Here is an 11,721-nt window from a genome sequence, read left to right as displayed (position 1 = left end):
GTCCCCCCCCCCCCCCGGTTCCGACCCTGGCTCCGACCAAAATTTGGGGACTACTTCAAAAAGTTGAATTTTAAAAGATTAAACACTACCCCAAATTTCAGCCTCTCATCTTCAGCCATTCAAAAAATATTCAGGGGTTCCAAGACTTTTTGAACGCTCTGTATTAAGATGGGAGAACGTAAAAAAGTCAATGGGCAGTATGAATAAAAAAGAAGGAAATGCTCGTAAGTATGAGCATTTGCTCATGAGTATGAGATTGAAGTATAAGCACTTGCTCTCGTTTATATGAATAAGCTTTACCTTATGCTCCATGCTTATACTCACACCAAATGAGCATTTGCTTTTGTTTACTTTTCAAAATTATCTTCGAATATCTTCAGTTTCCATTTGTTGACAGTTCGTATTAGATGTCTCAGATCAAATATCTATCCTGTCTTCCTTCTCTCTTCGATTTCGGGACGATAAGACCATAGCAGTTACAGTTCCCTCTGTCAAACCTCTTAAAAAAAAGTTGATCTGATTACTACGCCACTAAGGTTGGTTATTTGTAAGAATTATGATAAGCAGATACCGACTTTTGGATATTTAGAGAGGGGGATAAAGTAAAAATGTCTTGGTAGGTATCTCATTTATCGTCACAGCATCACACATCTGTCTTCCTTCTCTCTTCGATTTCGGGACGATAAGACCATAGCAGTTACAGTTCCCTCTGTCAAACCTCTTAAAAAAAAAAAATCGTCCGAAATCGAAAAGAAGAAGAGGACGGGACCTTCTTCTTCGCCTTGCCCCGTGTACAGACGGGATCGGCGTTTTTCGACAGCCTCTCAATCAGCCCTCGGGTTTTTTTTACTTTAAGCTGACATTTGATTTTGACTGCAAAAATTTCAACACAAAACTTCGTTCTCGGAACGCCTGGCTTTCTCCTATCCTGTCTTGCTTCTCTCTTGACGAAGAGATCTTAGCAATTATTACAGTTTTCCTCTAACAAACATCTAAAAAATCTTTATTGTAAGTGAGAAGAAACACCTAACAATATAATATTACCTGTCTCTTCCAGACGAGACGAAGACGAAAATAAGTATGAAAGAGACTCAGCGATTGGATCAGGAAATGAGGAGAAAGTAGAAGAAGAAAAAGAAGGAGAAGAGCAAAAAGAGGAAGAAGACCAGCAGTAAACAACTTTACCTATACTGATGCTGATTGTATGTACATAAATGTAGTTATGTACGTAGGTATATACAGTTATACAAATTAATATTCAAGTCAAGCCTTAGCCTTAGTGCTTATTAAAGTCATCTACTTCAATATAGGTATATCCCAAGTAGGTATTGAAGTTTCTAAGCAGATATTGAAGTCATGTATTTCTCAGTGTCGGAGCTGAGGAAGGGTTTCCGGTTTCGTAAAGGCCCTTTAATATTCCCCGTTGACGAACTTTTTTTAAGAGGTTTGACAGAGGGAACTGTAACTGCTATTCCTGTCTTCCTTCTCTCTTCGATTTCGGGACGATAAGACCATAGCAGTTACAGTTCCCTCTGTCAAACCTCTTAAAAAAAAAGTGTTTACATGTTTACCGTAATAGTAATAAGTCTTATTGATACATCACGCAGTCACATCAACAAAGGATTCCCAATCACTAATGAAATGACTGTACTTCACCTACCCTATGACTCCCATCGTCTCAATAGCTCAATGTAGCTAACCTCTAATGCCGTATGACTGTTACCTTAGTGTCATAGTTTCCATACAGCTGTAGTATCTATTGTGTTTACAAGTTTACCGTAACACTAATAACAGTAATAACGATAACTAACTCGTAGATATTATTGGTCAAACCTCAAAAAAAAAAAAAAAAAAAAAAAAAAAAAAAAAAACAATAAAATCTATCATGAGAGTATCTATAGGTACTCACCAATCATTCTATCATTACTCATATTATTAATAATAAAATCTATCATGAGAATATCTATACTCACCAATCATTATATCATTACTCATATTATTAATAATAAAATCTATCATGAGAATATCTATACTCACCAATCATTCTATTATTACTCATGTTATTAATAATGAAATCTATATCTGCTCACCAGTCGTTCTGTCATGCCTCCCATACTCATAATGAAGCCTGCCATGAGGGCACTGGTGTATGAATCACACGCTAATACTTGACTGAATAGTGGGAACGTTTCATTCTCCTTAATCCAGTTGACAGAAGCTATTATATCTGGAGTGAAGATGGTCAATAACTCTGTCCGATGAGGAATATGTGGTATCTGAGGCTCACTGGGGATAATATTTCAAATTCAAGTGGGTTATTTTAGGACTTTTTCAATATTAAAATATTATTGCAGCAACCTTCTTGGCCGAGTGGGTATCACACTAGGCTTACACGCCGGATGTTTCGGGTTCGATTCCCGTTAGGATCAAAGTTTTTCCGGCTCTTTGCTTGGAGTATATTCAACTACTCAAAAGATTTCAAGTTCAAGCTTCAAAAGCGTTTTTCTCACATAATTTTGCAACAAGGATAGGGAACAATTAAAAGCATATTTTAATTTTACTCCGTTCTTTTCTAGTAAGTTACGTTAATTATTTTATACGAGAAAAACTTACTTTTGTAAAAGAGAGCAAAATATTTGGGCAGCTACTCCTCTGGTTTGATCTATTCTCTCGACAGCTTGCTTTAATAGAGCACTCATAGTTTTCTCTATGTTATCCTCAGTGAGTGCACTTGGGTCTAGAGATACACATGTTACTATTAGACCTCTGAGTGCACTCATAGCAGCTTGCCGTGTATGTCGTCCTATATCTCCTGTCAAATAGAAATATTTATACAAGGTAACTTATTTGCATCTTACTTCCAGCTTCTGACAAGTAATCTGATCTTCACACTAGATTTTTTTTTTTAATATAAGCAGGGCAGAAGTAGGCCTTTGCCCGATGGTTGCTGCATTTAAGCGGAATTCGACTCATCACTAATTTCGTTTTCAACGGTTAATGTGATCAATTCCTGTATGAAGTACCTAAATATGAATGCGGAGTTTTTAACCTTTTTTTTCTTCTTGTTGTTATTATTATTTCTGTATGTATGTATTTTGGGTCATAGGTTGTGTAAAAAGTATCTATCGGTGTGTTCAATGAGTTCTATGTGTTAACTATAGGGGTATACTTGTTTAATTTATTATATCGCGTATAATATCTCTAGTAGCGCGGTCAAACTTTCTTGACTTGGCGGGGCGGAGCGCTATAGGGGTATACTTGTTTAATTTATTATATCGCGTATAATATCTCTAGTAGCGCGGTCAAACTTTCTTGACTTGGCGGGGCGGAGCGCTGCCGCGCTCCTTAATTTTGCTTCCGTCACGACATTCTCACACTAAATTGAAATAATTTTGAACTATGTTTAAGCTCGTAATACTGGAGGACCATCGGCAGGTACTAGTTCAGAAGCTAGCAGTGACTAGTGTTATTATATGGTTAGGTTAAACACGAAAAGGAGCTTTTACACATGAGCAGTGACCAGTGTTATTATAGGGTTAGGTTAAACACAAAAAGGAGCTTTCACAGAAGAGCAGTGACCATAGGGTAACAAGCATGTAAATACAGTTCTAACTCAAGACTATTGAAAGACTCATCATCGAACACATCAACACTTTTTACACACCCTATGATCTGTCACTAAACAAAGATCTACACATCTCCGATGTTCCCTTGAGTTTACATAGTTGTTCAAGTGCCGTGGTTTTATTTTTTCCCTCAGAATAGGTCACCCCGTATTTTCGTGAGCCCTTGAGTTTACATAGTTGTTCAAGTGCCGTGGTTTTATTTTTTCCCTCAGAATAGGTCACCCCGTATTTTCGTGAGAAAAAAAAAAAAACAAGAACAATGGATTGATCCCTTTCCATTGTTGGCGCAAATGTATATTTTTAAAAACCGGATCTGCAATGTTTTTTGGGTGTTTTCGGTCCATTGTGAGTGGAAGTGTCATACAGCCGAATTATGATAATAATTGAACACCCAAGTTCACAAAGGGTACAAGTGACATTTTTTGCGAAATCGAGTTATGTGTTTGTAATGTAGCCAGTTATTTGGAGTCAGATTCAGTCAGTCTTGCTGTGAGTTTCCAGCGAAATGTAAAATAAAATTTGTTCTCTTTTCAAACATTCTGCATTTTTCATATTTATTACATGTCATACAGCCGAATTATGATAATAATTGAACACCCAAGTTCACAAAGGGTACAAGTGACATTTTTTGCGAAATCGAGTTATGTGTTAAAATGGGTTAATGAAAGGTTTATAAACACGGAGCACAAACGATACTTCGTAAAAATGATACCTAGGTATATACCTACCTTTTGTGTACCGACCTAGGTAGATACGTGTTTATGTTTATAATTTCGCCTTCGTAAAAATGATACCTAGGTATATACCTACCTTTTGTGTACCGACCTAGGTAGATACGTGTTTATGTTTATAATTTCGCAAAAAAATGTCACCTGTACCCTTTGTGAACTAGGGTGTACAATTATACTATGCTAAAAATAATGTATTTTTCGGGGTCTCATTTCACGAATTTTCTGGGCCGGGGATAGTTTTGGCTATGTCTATTAGCTTAACACAAACATGACCGGTACCAGTAGTACAAACGTGTCTGCACGCATTGGACTGGTTGACCAAGACTCTAACCGCATATACCCTCTTGAGCACAGGTCCCAGCGGGAAATAAGAAATAAAATCGCCGGTCGAGTAGGTGTTAAAAGGAGATTGTATTGCGATATGAAATGGTGCTTTGTACCTAACACCCTCGTAAAAATATACTGACTGGTACCCAACAACCCAGTCGAGTTTTGGGAAATTTTACCTCGACTATCTTTCGTATATTCCTCCACTCCCATTAGATAACAGTCAAACAATGCCGGAACATAACTCAATAGTATCCTCTTTCCCTGTAGTTTCCCCACAATGCTGTCTAAAGCCTGTATAGCGTTCTTTCTAGAGAAAGTCCAGTTGGCAGTGGCGTCTGTCACATGGCTGCATCGAATAAGAGATCCAATGATCAAGTCTAGATGAGGGAGAAGCATGAAGGCGGGTAGCACACCTAGCGCCATAGCATGACCCTCGCGGGATGTAGGTGAGCAGGATTCAAGTTGAGAAACGTATAGGTCAATGAGAGACTGGTACGATGAACCTGAGAATGGAGAAAAAAATAATCTAAACTATAACTAATAAGCTACCTCCACTAGATGTCGTCATGTTTGTTGAATTTCCACATTTTACCCCCACTCCTGACGCAGAGTAAACGTCAAGTTGACGCCGCATCGAAGCGGCGTAGGAATGAAAAACAGACCCATCAAATTCTTTGTGGTAAAGCAGAGCTTTTTCACAAATTTTGTGAATATCACAACATTACTAAATGCCTCCTTTGCAATCAATTTCCATATATTTCAATAATCTTTTTACACTGGTAATGCCGCCACTGGTCGCTACTTGATTAAAGTAGCTACTCAACTGTCCTCCGCTGGGTGCACCCCGAACTCCTAGCACAGAGCCGAAAAAACCTCAGCCACGCCGGGAATCGAACCCAGGCCTCCTGCGTGCAAGCCTAGTGTGATACCCACTCGGCCACGGAGATTGCTAGTAGATGTAGGTATTAAATTTCGATTTAAATAAGTACCTACAAATTATTTATTAAAGTTGAAAGTTTAATCATTTTTGATTTCTTCCCCTATTCCTTTTTGGAATCCGGGGTCTGCTATGTAGGGAAGTAAGGGCTCCACCCCTATATTCTAAACTCTCTCCCAAAATGTGATCACTTACCTAATCACTCCAAATTGGGTTCCTCAAATCTATGAAGGGCCTTGAAATTCCCAGGGTCGGGAGAAACACTTGTTAAATAAACTTTTTCTCGACTTAATCGAAGTTGCGCCATTTCTGAGGTTGCTACCTATCAACTGCATTTTTTTTTTTTGAGCATTTGCTCAAATAAATTAGTATTTGCTTCATTTTATTCACACTTGTTATGAGCAAATGCTTATATATCATGAGTACATCCTCATCATTAAATTTTGAGCATAAGTATGTGCTCAACATTATTCATAATATTAAGGAGCATTTGCTTCAAAAAATGAAGTATAATGTTGTGCTCACGTTTTATTCATACTGCCCAATATCTTGGGAACGGTTTGGAATTTCAGTGTTTTCGGAGTTAACTGCTGTACCTGAAGGGTATATTCTACGGCACAATACAGGCAATGCCTCACATGCTTGCGTTCTAACAGAAAGCGCCTCGTGCAAAAGACTCTCGTTCAACAGAATTTGCCATTCATTGGTGTGGATGTGGCTCTCAGCGGCGGTTAATTGCTCTATCATGTAGCAGCAGGCTTGTCGAGTCATCTCCCCTGATAAACCTGGAAGTACAAGTTAGACAGACGTTACGGAGGTTTATTCTAATATTATTTCTTATCCCTATTGTTTTCTACTCTGCCGGGCAATCAACAACACCTCTATTTTTTTTTCTCAAACTGCTGTTCAGTGTTCATTTTTTTTTTTTCGGTCAAACCGTTATTAATATTTTTGCTGTAAATTTTAAAACTTATTCCACAAGACCGCAAACCTACATACCCTGTGAGTTAAAAAAGAATAATGAAAAACAAGGGTCAGAATAATGAAAAACAAAGAACAGGTAAAAATTAAAAAAAATAAACTTATTCCACAAGACCGCAAACCTACATACCCTGTGAGTTAAAAAAGAATAATGAAAAACAAGGGTCAGAATAATGAAAAACAAAAAACAGGTAAAAATTAAAAAAAATCTCTGGGTCCAAGCCGGAACTTTTTAGAGATCGTTCCTTTTTAGTCCGTCCTTCCTTTATTATTACAATAGTAATAAAAAGGTATAAGGGACGGACTATTATTCGCTTCGGTGTCTGTCACTCGGTCGGTCGGTCTGTCTGTCCCTGGTCGACCCAAACCTGGTCGACCAATATATCAAATTAAAGGTCTTTTTACCAGGAACACGAAAATGGTGGTGCAAATTTTGTCCAGAAAACCATAAAGCCAAAAAACCAAAAAAACTGGTTTTTGGGGGATTTTTTTCACATTTTCTCACACAAATGAGCTCTGATCTCGAAATTTGTCGCAACGACCTATGAACTCAAACCGAGAAAGTTTTAGATAACACTTCAGTCGATAATTTAAGACCGGTTTTAGCGTCACCTGTGTTAAGCTACGCCGAGAAAGGCCAATAAATGGATGAGTGACTTAAACATTATATTGGGAATAAAGAGAGAACGGGCTCTAGTCTTGATTTTAAATCATTACATGAAAGTAAAATCAAAAAATCAAATAAAGAATGATAATAAACTGAATATTAAACAAATTAGGTAGGTACAAAGGTATTCTTTAACCACGATCGAATAAACTACGGGCTAAAAAATTCCCGGAGGAACGGACGCGAATATTCAAAACTCGCATTTCGTTTTCGCAAGCTAATTGGATCAATCAGTCAATCAATCGCAATTTGATTTTGTCTGTTGAGTCTTTTTCATGTTTTTGAGTTTTTCACACAAAAGTCACAAAACACAAGTGGGTGAAAGATCGAAGATCGATTTTTTAGGTGAGATCGATCTGATGGATCGATTTTTAGCCTTTCGATTCGAATCGATTCAAAAGATCGATCTTTTACTCGAGATCGAACATCACTATTCCAGCCCAGTCTCCGAGAAAGATCGAGACACCTTTTTAATTTCTTTTCAAGTGGTTTGATATAGGGAAGTGCAATAAAATTGCTAAGACTTTATCGTCTTGAAAGCGAAGGGAGAAGAAAGACTGGACAGAAGAAAGCCAGCTGCTCCGAGAAGATTCATTCTGTTTAGGATAAAATTCACCCCAGGCGGGAATCGAACCCGCGACCAAGTGCGTACAAGGCAGGCGCGCTACCTTCAAATCTAACTAGGATGGCGGTTAGACACTTTTTTTTTAAGAGATTTGACAGAGGGAACTGTAACTGCTATGGTCTTATCGTCCCGAAATCGAAGAGAGAAGGAAGACAGGATAGGAAAAAGCCAGCCGTTCCGAGAACGAACATTATCCCATCAGGATAAAATCCGCCCCGGGCGGAAATCGAACCCGTTTTTAAAATTTAAAAAAAAAAAAATAAAAAAGGTTTTAAAAAAAAAAAAAAAAAAAAAAAAAAAAAAAAAAAAAAAAAAAATGAACACTGAACAGCAGTTTGAGAAAAACCAAAAAATAGGGGTGTCCCCCTTTCATTGCCCGGCAGTGTATTATAAATATTATAATACTAGCCGAAATTTCTGCTAGTAAATCCTTAGGGCATGGCCGTTCATGTCACTTATCCATTTAGCGGTCTTGCTCGGCGTAGCTTAACAAAAACGAACCGGAAAATAGCCTAACCTTCACGGGAGTGCAAGCAATAAGTTCACAAAGTTCCATAGCAATCGGATGAGCGGTTTGGCCCAGGCATAAAGTTCAAACACACACACACACACATATTCATTTTTATATATTAGATTATGTATGATTTTTTTTAATGAGTGTTTCACCGCCGTTTTTATTTCGTAGTGAAACAGCTGCTACATTAGACGGTTGTGGTTTGTGTCGTAGCATGCCCATCCCGTAGTATGCCTCTCATCAGATGGGCGAAAAGAGACACTAATTCCCATTTAGGTGACAACAAGACAACACCAGAAAGTAACCCGTTGAAATATTTACAATCAAAACAAGTACAAATTTTTGTCAATGGTGGGATTCGAACCCACGTCCTTCTGCATGGCAAGCAAGCGCATTACCACTGGCCTAACCGTACCCCCTAATTAGCTAATAACCTTGAAGTTGTTTCTTATCCCGGAAGTTCTTGACAATGTTTTCTATTCTGACTCTCGTCTCCACAGGAATAACACATTTCAATTCACTAAGAGCTCTGACTACTTCACCCAGACTTAGTGTAGCTCCATGTCTTGCATTCAGATCAATACTGTCTATCTTTATGAGGAGTTGCTCTAGCACCTGGAACAATTTGTCAGACTACTTTATCCACTGTATTGTTTTGTACAAAGCTTAATAATAATAATATTAAGGAGCGCGGTAGCGCTCCGCCCCGCCAAGTCAAGAAAGTTTGACCGCGCTACTAGAGATATTATACGCGACAGGGAAAGTAGCCTTTAAAAGCAGAGACAACCCTTTGAAGAACTGCTTGCTAGCTAGGCTGGTTAGGGTTAGCTGTTTTCCCTGTTTATAGTCCCACAGCCAGACTAAGAAGAAGGAATATTAACAATCCCATACTTGACAGCGCCATAGATCGTATTTTTGGTGTCAAAAAGGTTACTGTAAAATCATACACAACATGACCCTCAAGACCGCAGACTCCAAGTTAAGTGTTAATTACGGCTGTGCTCAAAGTTCCAGGATAGACCTTACAAATTTAGTGAGAAAATGAACAAACCTCAGTGAGGAAATATTCCCTATCCAGGGGAACAAGACGAGGTAGAGTTTTAGCTGTTAACTTTCGTATCTCCGGATCCCAATGTTCTACTTTACGGGCCATCAAATGTTGGATGAACGGTCGCGTGTAGGCCTCAAACTGAGCAATGTACACACTGATGTCCAGATAAGCAGACTGACGGTTACCCACACTAAAATAGTCGGCACGCGTTAGAATATCGATACCATACGGGGGATTACCCCCTTGTCGGCCCACTAGCTCTTGAAAAGCGGCTGACGCAGCCCTCCTGAAATCATATTTATTTCATACGCTAAGCCAATCAATCATACTTATTTCATGCACTTATTGTCAATACGTTGCAAAATTAATTAGTCATTTCTCTTGTACCATGCCATAGATTATCATCTTCTCACCTGCAGTTAATTTCTTTGTCATAGCATGTCACCACCAATAGACCCTGTGCTATTTGCTGCACGAGTGGTTCCAATGTGTGATGATCATATGCTCTAGCAAATGCCCAGCATACGTAACACGCTGCATCTCGTATGTAAGAGCCTACTGAACAGAAACCTTTCGGTTCGTCATATACTAATGCTTTCATTATACAGGAAACAGCAGCTGGAAGTCTATGAGCTAACAGGAGACCACGTTTTCCTGAAAGAAAAAGAAAACCACAATCGAACTACTGTGGCGCTCACAACATAAAATAGAAAACGCAGGTTCTCGTTTCTCCACAATTTCCATCTCATCAAGCGTGCCGGGAGGCGCGCGAACGTCAAGAGTTCGAAGCGCCGCCCGGCCTATATTAACACGAAACAGAATTTCAGCGTTTTTCGGCTATAAATAACACTTCCAAATTCTTGGCCAGCACCTGAGAGCTATGTCTAACTGATGAGTTCCAAGTCTTAGGCTGCTCTCAGGTGTTGGCTTGGCACCACTAGGGGAGTTATTGACTGCAACTCCAATCATGTGTGTCTCTACAGGGTGTATCACAAAGCTATGTCTAGCCGAAAATGGCGAATAGTACAAGTCAAAAGTTCCCAAGTTCCCCGGACATTTTTTCGAAATCCCCAGAACAACCGAGATAGCCGCCACCTTGCTCCAAACATTTGACCATGGTACAAAAAGTGTTAAAGCTAGAAGAAAACTCATTAGATGTGGAGATAGAAGACAATATTACCTCTCTTTTAAGACCAATTTCATTTTTAGCCCGTCCTTCCTTTATTACTACGATAGTAATAAAAAAAAGGTATAGTGGACGGGCTATTGTATTCGCTTCGGTGTCGTTAGTCTGTCTGTCTGTCTGTCCCCATAGAAGGATTTATCCAAACCTGGTCGACCTATATATCAAATTAAAGGTGGTGCAAATTTTGTCCAGAAAACCATAAAGCCAAAAAACCGGTTTTTAGGGGATTTTTGTCACAGTTTCTCACACAAATGAGCTCTGATCTTGAAATTTATCGCGACGACCTATGAACTCAAAGCGACAAAGTTTTAGATAACACTTCAGTCGATAATTTAAGACCGGTTTTAGCGTCACCTATGTTAAGCTACACCGAGCAAGGCCAATAAAGATAATTTAAGACCGGTTTTAGCGTCACCTATGTTAAGCTACGCCGAGCAAGGCCAATAAATGGATGGGTGACCTAAACATTATATTGATAGTTTTAGGAATGAAGGGAGAACGGGCTCTAGTCTTGATTTTAAATCATTACCTACATGAAAGATGAAAGTAAAATCAAATCAGTAATAATAATAGTAAACTGAATATTAAACAAATTAGGTAGGTACATAGGTACTGCTTTTCTTTAATAATAAATAAATGTCTTTTCTTTTTGTTACTATATCACAACTTTGGTGCTCACTGCAGCATTGTAGGATTTTTCCAAATACATATATCCCAATAATCCAGCTCCCAATTACCTACCAATTATGGCACTGGTCGCTATGCGCATTTATATTACATAGCTACTCATTTTCCTCACGAGGCTGAGTGGGCCCCGTAACGGCCAGTCACGGAATCAATCATTTGCATGATACAAATTTCTTGACCCCGCCGGGAATCGAACCCGGGTCTCCCGCGTGCAAGGCGAGCGCAGTGACCACTACGCCATGGGAGCTGACTAAATTATTAATAGTATCGATGTTTTTCCTGTATTTACCAGGGTTGGATCCAGCGGGTCCCTTTTTCCACCGGAACTACACCAGGCCTGGACGTGTAATATCTCCAGACGATGCGACATATGTGGATGTGTACCA

General features: G+C 38.9%; 2 protein-coding genes across 2 annotated transcripts in view; one reads left to right on the top strand and one right to left on the bottom strand.

Moving 5' to 3' along the window:
* LOC103512852 (titin-like) overlaps positions 1-11,721 on the top strand; it is a 31,341-nt gene that overhangs the window by 6,048 nt on the left and 13,572 nt on the right. The gene's annotated exons all lie outside the window — the stretch shown is intronic.
* Positions 1,894-10,116, bottom strand: LOC103512853 (tubulin-specific chaperone D-like). The gene is made up of 7 exons (XM_026826215.1): positions 9,876-10,116; positions 9,463-9,748; positions 8,846-9,026; positions 6,221-6,409; positions 4,864-5,190; positions 2,614-2,812; positions 1,894-2,286 (listed from the first exon to the last, which is right to left on the bottom strand). The coding sequence occupies exons 1-7, from the start codon at positions 10,061-10,063 to the stop codon at positions 2,064-2,066; spliced, it is 1,593 nt and encodes a 530-aa protein (XP_026682016.1). The 5' UTR covers positions 10,064-10,116; the 3' UTR covers positions 1,894-2,063.

This window comes from Diaphorina citri, unplaced genomic scaffold (assembly GCF_000475195.1).
Source record: "Diaphorina citri unplaced genomic scaffold, Diaci psyllid genome assembly version 1.1 scaffold892, whole genome shotgun sequence".
Lineage (NCBI taxonomy): Eukaryota > Metazoa > Arthropoda > Insecta > Hemiptera > Psyllidae > Diaphorina > Diaphorina citri.
The sequence above is the reverse complement of the archived record's forward strand: the minus strand, read 5'-3'. Positions and strand labels throughout refer to the sequence as shown.

Bases quoted from the DNA above. Each gene is read 5' to 3' on its own strand.
- LOC103512853 (XM_026826215.1), bottom strand. From the start codon at position 10,063: ATGAAAGCATTAGTATATGACGAACCGAAAGGTTTCTGTTCAGTAGGC. The intron at 5,191-6,220 runs GTACAGCAGTTA...CTCCATTCTCAG, and splicing joins CCGTAGAATATACCCTTCAG to GTTCATCGTACCAGTCTCTC. The intron at 2,813-4,863 runs GTAAAATTTCCC...TCTATTTGACAG, and splicing joins ATATACGAAAGATAGTCGAG to GAGATATAGGACGACATACA.